Source organism: Prinia subflava, chromosome 6 (genome assembly GCF_021018805.1).
Source record: "Prinia subflava isolate CZ2003 ecotype Zambia chromosome 6, Cam_Psub_1.2, whole genome shotgun sequence".
Classification (NCBI taxonomy): Eukaryota; Metazoa; Chordata; class Aves; order Passeriformes; family Cisticolidae; genus Prinia; species Prinia subflava.
Genome location: NC_086252.1, coordinates 17708404 through 17725052, shown reverse-complemented (window position 1 = coordinate 17725052; position 16649 = coordinate 17708404). Strand labels below are relative to the sequence as shown.

Genomic DNA, 16649 nt, shown 5'->3' with positions numbered 1-16649 from the left:
TTGCATTTCCAAGGGTCATAAGAAAATTATAGCTGCGGAAGGACTGTGTTACTGTTAAAAAAATACAGCTAAATTAAGGTATTATCCTTCTGTATATTATTGTATCTCATGCCACAAAGCACAAGATCCTAGCCACATTTCCAATTTGAGAAAGTTAGTATAGACAAATTTCAAACTTACTGCAGCTAATAATTATTGAAAAAGCAAATTTTTTATTACTACACAGGTAAAATTCACTAGGACATCTGAAATGCCCCGAAGAGACTGAGCTACAAAAGTACTTAAAACAAAACTACAGATTTGAAAGCCTATATTCCTGCCTAGTCTGCTATCAAATACTTTTGAAAGAAATTTCCCTCAAAGACGTTTTTCCAAATGCTTTTTTTTTTTATTTCTATTTAATTCCTAGTTTTCCTGTGCAATATATTACTAATAGACAGGGAAGACTGTAAGAAGTGGAATTTCATATCACAAGTGACTATGAAACATTATAGAAAGAACTATCAATCCCCTAGAAAGTCTACTATGGTACATTTTTCCACACTTTGCCATGATTGTTTATGTATACAAATCATCCAGAGATATGGCAGGAATGTGTTTTTTTCTTGTAACACAGAGGGCAGCTTGGAAAATTAGTATCAGTGAAAAAAATAGACAAAATTTTTACAGTACATTGCAATACATACAACTTCTCCAAGACACTGGTGAACTACACAGAAAATACAGTCTTGGTAAATCAAAAATCAATTTCACCATATGTCATGTTATAAAAATAGCCAGCATATAGCAACTAAAAGAGTAAACTTATAAATCCATTATTTGATACAGTTGTAGTTACAAAGCAAGGGGGAGGCTTAGTCAGGAATGGATAATAATCCATACTATTTACAAGTACCTTTCAAAAATTTACTGAAACAAAGAAAATGAGGCTACTGATTCTGCAAAACCTACATAAATGCATATAAAACCGTATTTTTAATCACTACTTACAGAAGTCAACCAAATAATCAACTGAAGACAAAATTATTCAAAGGGGACATTGAACAATTTTTTTTTTTATTTGCAGAAGTATTTAAATGTTTAGGTTTCTAATCAATTATGATTGGGAAGCACTGAAATAAATAACAGTAACACTTAAATATATGGCAAGTTCCTCACAAAAACATGAAGTTGCTAATCAGATACAGTTCAAGTTTTTCTTGTATTTTAATCTGTACATTAAAAAACAAGTAGATCTTCATGTTGTAAGCAATAGTTTCTAGGCAAAAATGTTTTAAACACATGATATAATCATAACCAAATTACTGACACTTTTTAAAATTTCGTCAGTACTTAATTCTCATTATCATGATGACTGATTCTTACACTAACATCAGTATTTCAAAACTAGTCAAAATAATCAGTGTTCCCATACTATTGTTTTTACGTGGGTTTTTCTTTCTGCTAAAAACTCTTTACTTTCCAGATATTTTTGCTTATGTAGAACCTAATGAAATTCAGTCAAAACTAGTGGTTAACTTAAACAGCTATAGACTAGATACTTACATGATTAGGACAATGTGTCCCATTGTCATGCTAACTAAACAAAATTAATCAGGTAAACTAACCTTCCAAAGAGAAATTGTAGATTTGTATTGTCTACATACAACACATATAAGCAGCTTAACATGATTATTGGTACAGTTTAGAAGGCAATATATAAATCCAAACTTTGCTTTTTGAATGGAATTTCTGACATAAAAAGAGTAGACACTCTGAGAAAAAAATGTTTTGAACATACTTTCTTAATGTCATCTTCAGAAGCCTTTTTAAACTCATTTTCAAAAGGACTTGCTAATTCATTGAATAAGCCCACTTCTTCACAGTTCTTCAAGAATCGAGTTGGTGTCGGTGTCTGATCTGAAAAGAAGCATATATAACACCCATAATTTTATTTTTATTTTTACAACACCACTTACAAACCTAGTTGTCCTAAACAATTTCCAGAATACAAACAAACAGGAAGAGCCGGGGAGGCGGCTGGGAAGCCTCGGGCTGTGCTCTGCCCTGCAGGGAGGCAGCTGGCAGGCAAACTGCACCTGCTGAGACAAGCACCTGCAGCCTGCCAAGCACCCAGCCCCTGGCAATCCTGGCAGGGAACCACAGCACTTCTTCTGTGCCCACGAACCCCACGGGGCTATTCTCAAGTGTGCAGCACAACACTTCAATGAGCAAGCTAACTCCATTTTCAAATAAGGTAAGGAGTACATGAAGGCTTTAATTAGAAAACAAACAAGAAAAGTGCACAGCTCAAAGCCAGTTTGCTTCAGTCTTTTCCTCATTTGACAACAGTAGTGATTACTTCCAAGTGCATGAACTTCTAAAGGGAAGTGTGACTTTGCACAAAGATCGCATTGAGTCCTATGATGCCTCTGGAGTAAGACCACTGGTATCTTTATATAAAATCCATGTTAATATATGAATTTGTCTTATTTCACTGTTACTATCAGGTCAAAATTAATCACACTTGCCATGAAGTTACTTGCATTAAAAATATTGTGAAGTGGTATGATTGTGCGAACTTACCAAGCCCGGTGTCCACAAGAGTTCCTACACTGGAATGTGACTGCATAGAGACACTTTCATGGTTTCATTTTTAAACACCTGATTATTTGACAGGCCCCTTTCTTGTGATATAATTGACAAGAAGAACATTTAGAACTTTAAAATTTGTAACTATACTATAAGAGCAATATTTTTTTATCTGCTCATTGTAACAAACTAGCAATGCATAAGGAAAAAAAAAAACCAGAAAATCTCTGAAAGTCTTTTTGAAGTTCATTTAGGCTGCTCCACCACTGAAAAAACCCCAGACTAATGGTAACTTCAGCATACTTAGCATATGCTATCTTCATTCAAAAACTCTCAAATTTATAATGCAATCATTCACTGGTGTTTACTTCTGATCCTAGACAAAAGTTGTGATTACTAAAGGTATAACAAACTCAGAGGTGGGAATAAAATATTTTCAATTTAAGCCAAAATGAAAACAAATGATTTGATCTTTCTTCTACTATCCCACTGGAAGAATAATCACTGATTCATTCTTCTAATATCACCATAATATGTAAAGAGATGCTACATACTTTAAAATTTAAGAGACAAGTAGTATCAATGAATAATTAAAACTATTAAAACTATTAAAAATACAGTTTAATTTAGTTACAGATCCTCCTAGGCATAGCCTTTATTAGCATGTTTTTACTGAATGCTTATATATATATTAATCAATTATTTAAGTATTGATAATTTAAAAATATTTGGATTATATATCAGATAGGAATAAAAGTAACTTATGGAGAATAATACTGCCCTCAAATTCCAACACAAATTATGTAAGAAAACACTGCCTAAGCACACACCACAGACATGTACAGTGAAGAAAATGTATCACATTCTCTTAAACATAGATCTATGCATTAAGTACACAAAGTGCATAAAGCACATGCCCATTCTGGCAGAAAAGTGAATAAACTCACCAGAAGTGTGTACTTACCAGCCACTATGACACTATCATTACGAGCCGGACCGAATTTCAGTGTCATCTCATGTTTGTGTTTATGGACAGCCAAATGATCCTCATTGGTAAAACGCTGCAGCAGAAAGTTTGAAGAAACAGTTGTAATTGGGAGTGTGAACACAACAAATGCCATTTGACAGCAAGCAATTTTACACCACGTAGAACTATCATTACTATGTTAAAAGACAACCCTCTAAGGCAGATATATTTTGTTCCTTGGTCAACAGTACCAAGCAGAAATATTATAAAACTCAAATGATATTCACAGTAACTAAATATACCAGAGAAATTGCAGTGTAAGTACCTGCATTCATCAAAAGTCCAAGATAAGATTTCAGAGTGCTGCAGCCTCCATCAACCATCAGCAAACAGCCATTTGCTGTATTAATGGACCTTGACAACGCCTAGTAATTGACCAGCACAACTTGATTACTGCATTGTGTGTATTACCACATTAATGAGAATTGATCTGTAATCACAAACCTCACTGCATTTAACAACTAAAGATAAAATATACTATAGCTCCTGCCCCTGACCATTGACTACATAAAACAAGGGGCAGGTAGAATGGGAAACACCACAACAATGCCAGACAACTGAAATGCTGTGAATAAACTAAACCTACTAGCATTTTAAAAGCCTCTCAGGTTTGCTCGTTTCATGCCTACTTTCCCCAAAATTTGGGGTCTATCCTATAAAAAAAGCAGTAAGCAGACAAACTAAGTGCTGTAAAACAGATACTCTTACTTTCACTATTTGTTTATTTTCACTAATATATTATGCATCTGCAGTTGTGAGTGAAGTTAGTGTTTCAATTGACATAATCTAAGAAAATGTTTCCCAAGATGCAGCTTTCCTAAAAAGAACACATTTTACACGAAACATTGAAATTCTTAATTTTCTTTGTGAACATTTGAGCCCCAAATTATGCTTCTGGTTATGTCTCACTAATTTCAGTCACTCCACATATATCTTATAACAGATCCACGACAAGGATCACTTCTCAGGAACAAATACATAAACTGAATTGACTTTGAGTACAGTAACTCAGAATGTTTCCACGAGAAAGGACATGTGCATGTGGAACTGTGAGGGAAATTAAAAACAGCAGGATCACTGTAAGACAGGGTGAAATGGGCAAGGGACTTTTTTTTTCCTTAGAACTCTATTGCCCAGCGTTCCAAGCCCAGCTCTCCATAACTCCTGTGCCCTATCTCTGCATACAGCATAAGCCAGGAATTCCTGCATTCTATCACATTAAGAGACTTCAGTATCTTTCTGTCCCCCCTTAGTGGCACCAGAGGGAAGAGGATGTCCAGAGCCTGACTCCCTCTCTGTTCCACAGTACAGAGCTGGTATCTGGAGAAGCCTTGCCCATTTGCTGGGACATGAACTTCTCTCTTCACCTTCCCTGGAATCATGGGCTGCTGTAGACCCATGATGTGTCCTCTGTGAGATTTAGTTACCAAAACTCTGACAGTCTACAGTGCAATGAGATCCAAATAGGATGGGGACAAACATTGCTTAGGAGAAAATAGTCCTCTTCTGTTACTTTTGATGTCTCTGAACATACTAGACATCTTAGAAACAAGAAATCTTAGTCCTCTTCTGTTTTAAATACAGAAGACTACATTAATGTAACATTAATGCTGTCATTCATCATAAAAACTAAGTTTTTAGAATAAAAATGAGAGTATTTAGAATTCAAAAACCAAATAAAACAAAGTACACAAATACAATGAAAAACACCTTGTTTAAGAAATTAATTCTATTTAAAGACAGAAGCCATTTTATTATTAAAAAAAAAACAGCTTGTGAAAATAATATTATACAAAGGATGCAGGGATGTCCATCTCATGCAGCAGAAATGCAAATGGACTTATTTTCAGGTTAATAAATAAAAGTGTTAAGACAGCGCCCTTTTAAGCAACCATCTCCTAAAATACTCCATAATATTTTTACCTTTCTGCTCACATTCACCTATATATACACACTAATGCTATTTACTAGAACACATTAAAACCACTACAGGAATTGAAATGTATTTTGTGGCATGCATACTGTTACAATCTGCCTATACACAAGAACATACATAAAACAAACTCATGCTATTAAATATCTGCATTCACCACAGATATGAAGATTAGTGACAAGCAACCTTCACATTGAGCACCCCACCAACACTAAAATATTCTAGAAATTGTAGGTTACCTGATAGTAATTAGATTAAAGCAGAGCTAACAAATGAAATTGGTTTTATCACAAAAGGATAATTTGTTTTTTCTTCTATGGATAGAATTTTGGATAAACACACATATGCTACAAATTTTTGCTTTTCAGCAAAACATACTTTGTAGCAATTATCATAAGCCCCCTTTTCTTCAATCCCTAAAAATACATTTCACTGTTTCACTCTCATTTGAACAATGCTAATAACTTCAGACCATTACCTGGCCACATCCAGGGGCAGTACATAAGAAGGGTTTGTCATCACTCATATTCCACAGGTCGTTGTGTTACCTGTATTAAAATCAGAATGGAACAAATTTAACACATGATGCAACAAATTATCAATTCATCAACATCCACAGGCTATTTTAATAGTCTATGGGCAAGAATTTCTGCTTTCTGACTATAGTAACATTCTAAATACCCATGATTCAAATAGAGTATGGATTTTAAGTTCTGTCAGGAAGGTGGAAAAAATCCACCACAGCAGTTTCAGAACGTACACCTCAATCAGAAATCCACGTGTTCACATGTAACATGACTAACTGCAAAAAGTATTTGAAAACACAGAACAACTTGTCACTGAAATCAATTACATTGTAAAAATGATCCAATTCTCACAGTTAAAAAGAGATCAAAAGCAGCAGACAACACCAAGCAGTCAAGGTTCTGGTGCCAGCAGATGAGGAAGAAGTGCTCATTCCTTAGCCTTTTCACAATCTTTATTTAAAGCTCATCATTACAGGTAAGTTGGCATACAGCCCTTTGAGTAAACTGTTATGAATTTAATTACAAAAATAGGTACTTGAGTAATGTTTCAGCTACTAAATTACTGATTAAAAATACTTAAGAAAGAAGTATTAATGATATTTGGTGCTGTTTTGCATACTCACCCCATATCCAACACACATACCTGCCAGATTTCACATATAAACCTGTTTCATAGGGCAAACTATCATATCCTCCTTTTCATGGCAATGAACTGTAACTGAAATAAGGTATTAATTACTATGCATGCTAAAAATATACATTTTTTTTGTAAAGATAAATGACTAAATGTCCACTATTCACCCACGAAACACAACAGTTTTTCAAAGAAGTGGTTTACTTCAATACATCCTCTAATTAGTTGTGGCATCTGTGGCTTTACCCTGGAGGAAATACATTCGTCTTTAAATGAATATTTGTATGGAGAACTAACAGTGATAGTTCTGAACACTATTTAGATTGATGAAGCAAATAAAGATGAATAAAGATGCTTTTATGAATTAAGATGATAGGCAGAATAAATCCATCTCTTCCCCAGAGTGCTGGTCATGTAGAGTTGCAAGGATTCTCATATTGTCTAACCATCCTAAGAATGTACACTTCTGGTATGCATCTGGGCACTAGAGACAAGACATATCAAGCAAGCACAAGCAAATAATTTCAGACTTGCTACTTCAGAGGTCTGTAGGGAACGCAGTATCTGATCCTTCTGGATGTACCTGTACAGTAAAAAACTACTGTGTACAGACTTTTTTTGATATTCCTTCAAAGAGGAGGAGATCCTAGTGTCCTTGGTAATGTACACCAAACAGCAAAGAAAGAAAAACACGGCATGCAGGAGATTCTGAACTGTCACGTCTAAATATATATGTTTCAAGGAATGAGGATACTGAGCTGAGATCAGAAGTCGAGAAGAAATGAATGGCTGCCAGAAACTTTATAGTCTTTGGCACTGACAGCTCAGGGAAACATTTACATCCCAAAGGCAGGATGCCAAAGCAAATCAGGGTTGAAGACTGTTCCGCTGTTCTTTGCAAAGAGTTCGTAACCTGTCTCAAGTTTCTGAAGGAATGAAGTATTTTTTGAACTGTTCAAACTGTGAACTTGGTACTTTCACTAATAAGGAATATTAACAAGATCACGGGCAAGTCTGAATGCTCATGATTAAGGCCTCATGGTAAGAAATAAGGTCCTTATCCATGACACTTTAAGAGTATATCCTTAGAATATGTAGAACTTCAACAGAGTTAACTGCTATCCCTGCTTATCCCTAGTTAACTGCTATTCTTCTTCAGCTATGCAACAATCGAATTTCTTTAAATGCAGGCTCAAACTAACAGAGTTAGTCTTGTTTCGATCTCAAGAGGAATTTGTTTTTTTAAACCTATGGTCACAGGGCACTGTACACTTATTTAATGGCTACATATGCCACCATATGCCAATATGCACATACGGATATGTATTGTGAGTAGACAAGTAATATCCATACCAGAAACATCTAATGGTGGAAGAAACAATTATGATTTGGGATTTTTTTTTTATCCAAAGCACGAATATTTTCATTAACCTAAGTGCATGTAGGACATTTTTTGCACTGTTACTATGTCTTGTTGTCAGTCTCAGAGAGATACAGTTTCGGCCATAAAACCTACTCCCTCCATGCTGTCAGTATTTTTCAGGGGTGAGAAGATGTAAATTTTTTAGGTCCATTCATTTTCTCTTTTCAAGGGATATTACCAAAGCTCATATTTGCATATGGAGTTCTTATCTGGTTCCATATCTTAGTTTGTGAAGCCTGTGAATTTTGACTGCCTGATATACAAGTGAAAAATCAATCCTTGTGAAAAAGAGAAGCAGCACTGTCCTTCTGGCAAACTTACTGGAAAAAAGTTGGAGATAAAGTCATTTCCTCATCTTTGTAACATTATTTGACTGCAGGCCACATGGAATTTTGTGAGGTAATCCCTTGTAAAGAGATTCCGGATAACATCTGAGGAAAAAAAATTATGTTGAAGCACTGAAATTTTTGCACCTAAAAGAATAAAGAAGTTCACTCGCATTCTAAGCAAGACCTTGGACACTTTAAATCTAACCAGAAACTGGATCTGACAGGATGAGAAAACAAAGGGCTCACGTTCATTAGTGCAGCCAAATTGCTAAGAACTGTATTTACCTATTACAAAGACAAATGCAAGGCTTGCACTTAGAACAAAGTAACTCCATGCAACCATGGAGGCTGAGGAGCAACTGGCTGTCAAGTAGCTTTGGGGCAGAACTTCTAACTGCTGGTGGACAACAAACCCAATACGATTCAGCATCATGTCACTTGTAGCACTGAAAGACAAGAGGCTACTGGGATGAATTAGCAAAGGCACTGCAATGACACGAAGGGAAGTGATTATTGTCCTTTATCTGGCACTCTAAGACTACAGCTAAAGTGCCATATCCAGAGTTGAGCCCTCAAGACAGCTGATGAACTGGAGAGAAAACATCTGGGGCCCCATCAAAACAGTTCGGAGTCTGGACTGTTACATCTCAAGAGGAAACAAGGTTTGTTCAGACTGGAGGAGGAATGCTAAGGATCTGCTTGCTGTCTTAAACTACCTAATGTATCGATATAGAGAAGTCAGATCCAGACTTTAGGTAGAGTATAATAAAAGGATGAATTGTACCATTCACGAGACATGCCAAGAAAGTTAAGAGCAAGTGTAGAGGAAGAGGAAAATGCAGCATTTAAAAAAAAAAACTATAGTGAGGGCTTGCTGAACACTGGAACAGGTTGCCAGCTGGGGCTGTGGAATCTCAGCCTTGCAGAAATTCAGAATTTGACTGGATAAAATTCTGAGCAATCCAAGATAACTCTGAAACTTAATGCATACCATAAAGATGATATTGCGAGGAACAGAGATGAACAACCACAATGGACAATCCAAACTTGGGCAATGTTCTGACACCTTCAGAAGACTCTGTGTGGTCAAAAACCTGCTGCTGCTACAAAATACAGACAAACCCCATCCTTTGCCTCCTCTTTTTCTTCTGGATTGCATGTTGCCTCACAAGGATAACAAAACTATCACAGAGAAGGCAAATTTTCAGGAAAAAATGTTTGTAATTGTCACTCTAATTTCAAAGGAGTCTCTCTCTGTTGTAGACTGATTGCTCAAAGTGAGAGTATCACAGTAAGGAAGAAGAATTTAGAAAATACCTTTCCCTTGAAAACCAAAATAGCAACTTAGATGCTGTTTTGACAAAAATGTTACTCACCCAGCCAAACAAGAAACATAATACATGAAGTGATAACCGTGTCACTAGAGGGGAATTACAGACACCCTGGACTGTTACCTAGGCAACAGCTAACACCTTGTCCCATAAAAAAAAGACGGTTCCTGAAGGAATTCAATATGAATGTGGAACTCCAGCCTCAACTCATCTCTTCAGATAAAATGAACATTCAGTGAAATGATTCTTACCACACTCCACTGAACTGCAACTTTCTTCTGTAAGCTTCAAACCCTACATTCCTTTCAGTAACAGAAAGAAATCCGTATGTAGGATTCCAGTCACACATTAACAGCATTAGAGCTGAACACAGGAAAAACCTGATAGAATCTTGACAGTATAATCAACTTCAGTACCAAAATCAGACTAACAATCTCACTTTTTTTGTGTTTGCTCTGAACTTTCAACACAGAAGTAAAATACACTCACATCATGCCTACTTAAAATGCAGCAAGACTCTTTTATGATGTGTGGAATGTAAATGTTAGAGTAAAATTGCATAAATAAGTATATATCCATCTTTAAAATATATGTAACATGGAGAAATAAAAATGAGTTTGCAAGCAATTCACTAATATTTAAAGCGGTGTGCTTATTTTAAAAATAAAAATGTCACTATAAAATGTCACATTAATATGTATCTAAATGTGCTACAGAAATAGCTTCAATTATCTGCATATTTCCACAAGATTTTAATTAAACACCTTGGGTACACTTGGTGGAAACTATTACTACACAGTCTGAGACTTGCTTCCAAAATACCTTTCAGAAGACAGGATTACAAAGAATAGAAGTCTACACTGACTTAAGCTTTGTCTTGTTGGCTTATTTAACTGGTAAAGATTCTTCTGTTTTCTCTTAACTGTCTACATATAGGAGCATGGAAAATACAACCGACACCTTGTTCCAAAATTTTTCTACTGAACATTTAAGCAGCTGTTTAAAATGTATATATATCAATAGTCCTTGCAAAAACTTCTTCAAATTTGCTCAGAAAAGTAATTCACACATACCTAGTAAAGACTCACCAGACTTACAGCTAAAGCCTCTGCTTTACCTGTAGAAAGCAAGGTGTGTGCGAAAAGACGTCCCTGCACAGAGCTGCTCACAGGCTGGGCAGTCTTACCCTGACATTACTAATTCTAAGCACTGTAGCAATACAGAGACTGCCCTCCTGTAACATCAGGGCTGACACAAACAGCACAGAAGAAATAAGCCAGAACTGAACACAGAAAAGACAGCTATGAACATGAACCACATGAACAAACAAACACTGTAAAACTTTTGAAGGACAGCATTCTTCCTCTGGCCAAGAACACCAAGAAGAGATGCATGTTCTCACAGGTGTGTCACCCTCCAAACTGGACAGTCCACAGAGCACAATCTGTCAGTCAGTAGCAGTAGCTGATTTAGCTCCTACTGCTTACATGAGAAGCACACCCAAGCCTTGCAGCTACACTGACCTACACTGACCATTTGCATGTGGCTGCAACGCAAAAAACATCTGTACATTCTGGTTTGAAAAAGATGAAAGTTGGACAAAAACTGTATCAGGCCACTGAGACAAGTCAGAATGAGAGCAGCCCATTTGCATTCGGTCTCCTCTGAGTCCAAACACTACAAAGTGCTTATGTTACAGTACCAGTGATGCCTCTTCCTACGGATGTTTGCATTTCCTCAAGACCAATCATGTCTAGTCGACATTTCCTTTTATTCATTACACTGGATCTGGGATTGTGCCCCCTTTTACTGCAAGATACAAAGCCTTACTGTAAAAAGAATTATTAACTCTCATTAAATTTTTCTGTTGATCTCATCATAGTGTATAACTACTTTAGGTAATGTAAGACTTTATTTTAAAGCTTCACTTGATAATAGGAAACTGAAGCATAAAAGAACCAGGTCAAAATTTTTAATTTTTATAAACTTTTAAGAGTTCTACTTAGAGTACACACTTATTCAAAGTGAAGTGAACTCAACCGATGTGCCACAGTAAAGAGTAACATTCTCTTCATGGTTACCTGGAGAGCTGAATTTAGTGTTTTGCTTAGCCCCTTCCAAGATGTCTTTAGATGGGGGGGAGGTAGTTATTTTTGTTTTCTAAAATTAAACACCTCACAATTAAGAGATGGCTTTTTCATGCAACCAAACTAACAACAAAAATCAAAATGAACATGTTGTCCTTATACTTTCAACACTTGCATACAGCATTCACATCATAAATTTTCATCACTTCCCACATTTGAGTCTATATGTCCACCATTTTCTGTACAGGTAGATTTGCAAATTGTAATTTCAGTACGAATCAGAAGTTAGTAGGTACCACTTAAGAAGTGACATAAATTTCAAAAAAGTAATTTGTATTTTAAAAAGAAGAAAACCTCATTGCTCTACTTACCTGGAGGTACTGGAGCTGTATTTTCTGTTTCCTATAAAGCAAAAGAAGAAAGGTGAAACAAAAGCACTGTAATTAATACTTGACCATTACAGGGTAATTCAGAAGTGATCTGACTGTATTTGTGCAACACTGCCCAATTTGGCATTCCTAAAAAATAAAACTGAACAAGGAAGGGAATGGAGGAAATAAAACTTGAAAAATTAAAACATTCTGCCTCATAATGAGAGTGTAATTGCTTTGTAGGTGCTGCAAGAAAACTATAAGCCATAGTCCAGAATATTTAAAGTTCATCACTAGCAATGTCTGGCAAACAGGAAAACAGGAACTCCTTCTTCACATAATCCTGCCAGCATAAGGTTGAATTTGTTTCTTTTAAAGTCAAATGTTAGGCACTTTTGCTGATATTATTAATTAACTGCTAGTATCTGATGTCTGAAGTTAATTCCACACCTTCCACCATTTGTCTAAATTTTATAAAGGGCAGAGCATCTGGACAAGGAGGAAAGATGATTGACTTGAAGACAAAAGAAAGGATGATTGACTTAACAAGTTCTAATAAGAACAAGGCAGCCAGTTGGACAGACAGTCACATACACAGAAACAAAGCAATTACATTCTTTCAGCTGCAGGGGTGGCTTCTTCCACAAGAAGATACATTTCTGGTGAACAGAGAGCACTAATGCCATAAAGAAAGGTCCTAACACCTCCTGTTGGCTGAACACGGGGGCTTCTAATTCAATCTTCTGGCCTAAGTATTTTTCAGAGACACTGCTGATCTTTCTTTAACTTACTAGAAGTTCAGGCTGTGTGAATACAGTTCTTGTAGATGAGCAAAATGCCAATGAACCTCATAAAAGAAATACAGAGGGGTTAATATTCCTCCCATCTTCTCACAGTTTGCTAACAGAGATATTAGGGTTTGCTTTCCCCAGTTCTAGGTTTCTACTTATCTAGGTTTGAACATCTTCAACCTAACAAACATTAGAAATCCAATCTCATTTTTCTACACTTATTTCAACAAATTTAAAAAAAGAAGCTTAACAAAAAGTTACTTGCTTTTCACATTTTCATAGATTGTATCCCTGAAGTCTAAAATTGAATGAATTAATTAAGAATTTAATTCTAAAATTCTTCAAATATATCTGATATCTCACTACAGGATTCCTCTTGCTCATTAAAATAGAATGATCTTTTCATTTCCTGTAAGCACTCATATAAATGACCATTGGATTTATCTGGGAAGGAAACATAAAATATTGCTTGGAATGCCTTGCTTAAGAGAAGCTCTTATCTGAAGTGAAGCTAATGGAAAAGTTCCCAGGCTGAACTGAAGCTGACACTGAACAAAGCTGAAAACAGTACAGCACAAATGTGAAAAAAACCCCAACATTTATTGGATAATTATTAAATATTGGCTAATATTTCTGTCATTAACTATATCCAAAGCCTCCTCAGAGTGCATATTATATTTGAAACAAATACAGTTCAGTTATGCAGAACAATGGTAACTCGAAATCTACTAAATATTAATATAAAAGTTACAAGTATTGAATCACGTTTGCTCCTTTGAAAATAGAAAATATATGATTTTTATACAGACACTCAAGACTATGTTAAGAAATCATTAAGAATGTTGATATTATAAATAACTTTAAGTTAGGAAAACTTCATGGAGGTAAAAATGTATATTTGTAAGTTTAAGTTAATTAAGAGTAGAAGAAAAAAAAAAGCTGATGACAGAAAAGGAATTTTTAGCACTAGGCACATTCAAAATTTAATGAAGCAAGAATGAAAACAATACCATAGTTCATGGTGTTCAATGTGGTCACAAAACAAAAGCAGCATGAAAAACAAGATTAATAAAAGTATGTGTGATGAAATTTAAGATCTGAAAGCACCTTATATTAGACACTGCACAGTCTAGAAGCTTCTGGAAAAAGACCTAGCAAACATCCTAGAATTCAAGTCAGGGTAGAAATAGCAACTCCATTGTGAAGAAGATCAAAAGCTCAACTACTTGATTAAGCATTAGCATGCAATGCCAGTACTGAAACATAAAATCCCAATGGATTTTTAAAAGAGCTGCTTCACTCTATGTACACATTAAGGTTTCTTATTAGCTGACAATTCTTTTGAAGAATTATATAACAACCAGTCCCTGACAAATTATTGTTTGGTTTTTTAACAAGACGACTTGACAATTTTGATTGTGGATTGTATAATTATAAACACTTCAGAGATAATTCAAGTGAATGCTAAACTGGACTACAGTTTGTCCCTCTGAAATTATGTCCATTAACAGATAGCAGCCTGTTTCAGTGGATGGATGAAGAGATCCCACCTGAACACCTGCGAAGACCAGAAGCACAAGGACTGGTCTGAGCCTATCAGCTCGTGCTGAATTTAGCATCTAACCAGACCTAGCAGTCTTATGACCCATACTTTACAACATTTGTTTTTATTACCTCTTATCTGGCTTTATGCTCAGCAAGAAGTGCGGATGCGACATTTACTACCATGAGCAGAATATGTCAAAAAGAAAACAAAACCACTGTTTTAAGAGGTGGTAAATAAAATACATCTCAGTCATGTTTGTGGTCACTGTTTGGAAAGTAATGAATGATTCAGAATGTTCAGATTATTCAAATTTCTCATTTCAGCGTAAGAAAACAGGTGACAGCATCACCACTGGAAGACAAACACCTCTGGGAGAAAGCAACAAAACGAAAAGCAAGTGAGGGACACAGAGTGCATGAACAGGGTATAAAAACACACTAATGGATCTCCCAAGAACAGGGATGCACAAACGCTGTAAAATGAGTAAGACTGCAGAAGCAACATGGCAGCACACATTTCCCCTACCTCCAAACATGAGGTTACATCTTGACATAAAACATTTGTGCCTAAAACATCGTGCAGCTATCACTAATTGAGGGTCTGTGGCATGGTTTTTCACGTGAAGGCTTCAGAGAGCTTTTATTTGACAACTCAGAGGCATTATGCACAATAACAGGCAAAGTCAATGAGGCAACTGGTCCAGGAGTTACAGCTCCATGGCCAGACAGCAGGCAGGCCAACACCTCCCTGTGGTGCGGAAAAGCTGTTCTTACCCCCGCCCAGCATGCCCCACGCCCGTACCCTTCTCCGCACCAGCCTCGGCACGGACCAAGCTCTCCTTCACAGCCGAAGATGGATGCAGAGGACGCCTCCTCGGAGCAGAGGCGAGGCGCAAAGGCGCGGCCTGGCTGCCCCCTCCTCCCGCCCTCCGCGCCGCGGGCCCGGGGCAGCTCCCGGCGATGCCCCGGTGGGGCACCCCGCTCCCGGATGCGCTGCAGCCCCCTTCCCCACCCACTCGCCTCGCCGCCCCGCGCCCCGGGCCGCCCGCCAGGCCCTACCTCCCGGCGGGTACCGGTGTCCGCGGCGCCGGCCGGGCCGCCCCGCCCCGCTCTAGGGGCGGCGGGAGCCGCAGGCCGCGCTGGGGGAGGGGGCTGCCGCGGAGAGCAGCGGCGGCGCCATGTTACTGCCTCCCGGGCATCCCCCGCCCACCGCCGCGCCGTGCCGCTCCCGCCCCGCCGCTCCCGCCCGCCCGGCGCCGCCGCAGCAGCGCGGAGGGAGGAGGAGCCGCCGCGCCGGGCCGAGCCGGGCCGGGCCGGGCCGTGTTTACAAACTCACCGGGAACGCGGCCGGACCGCACATTAAAGGCCGGGTCCCCCGCGGGCTTCCGTCACCTCTCGCGAGAGCCGCGCTGACACCTCCGCGGGGCGGGGCGGGGCCGTCACGCGGCGCGGGGGCGGGGCCGGGCGGGGCTCCGGTCCCCGCTCCCCACAGCGACCCCGGGCCGCGGCATGGGCGGCGGAGGGGCGGCACGGCCGGCCCGAGCCACGGCACGGCGGGTCCGAGACACGGCATGACCGACCGAGCCACGGCACGGCGGGTCCGAGACACGGCATGCCCGACCGAGCCACGGCATGGCGGGTCCGAGACACGGCACGGCCGGTCCGAGCCGCGGCCGGGCAGCGCCTCTGCCGCCCGCGGCACGGCGGGCAGAGCCGGCGTGGTGGAGCGGGATTTGTGCGGCCGCGGTGGAGGGGAGCTGAGTATGAGGGGGATCCGCAGGAGGGCCGCCAGCTGAGGACAGCAGGCACCACGTAGAGACTGAACCGCTGCAAGGCTTCGCTCAGCGGCAAGGCTTCATGCGCTTGTCGCATCCAGCTTTAGGGATAATGAGCGCTCCAAAGCCCTGTACAGGCGAGATTCCCGGTGTCTCAACACACCCCCACTCAGGGCAGGAGCGGGGAGTGTGCCTTAAGCCATGGTTGTGCTAAACATTCACCTTGGGCAATATGTCAAAAGTGCAGCAGCACTGTAGAATAATGGTAAACACCTATATTTTACACAGGAGGAACTAAAAGAATT

The 16649-nt window shown here is 38.9% G+C and overlaps 1 protein-coding gene across 3 annotated transcripts in view; it reads right to left on the bottom strand.

Annotated features, from left to right (window-relative positions):
- ATF2 (activating transcription factor 2) overlaps positions 1–15983 on the bottom strand; it is a 49897-nt gene extending 33914 nt beyond the window's left edge. For 2 of the 3 annotated variants that reach the window (XM_063400482.1, XM_063400484.1), the window contains exons 1-6: positions 15906–15983; positions 12234–12264; positions 6702–6776; positions 6010–6079; positions 3536–3632; positions 1781–1899 (exon numbers count right to left, since the gene is read on the bottom strand). In XM_063400482.1, coding sequence (XP_063256552.1) covers positions 1781–1899; positions 3536–3632; positions 6010–6057 — 264 coding nt within the window. In that variant the 5' untranslated portion in view covers positions 6058–6079; positions 6702–6776; positions 12234–12264; positions 15906–15983. Of the gene's footprint in view, positions 1–1780; positions 1900–3535; positions 3633–6009; positions 6080–6701; positions 6777–12233; positions 12265–15628; positions 15866–15905 lie in introns of those variants that run through there. The other variant, XM_063400483.1, reaches the window with a different exon arrangement.
- Positions 15984–16649: the final 666 nt, after the last annotated feature.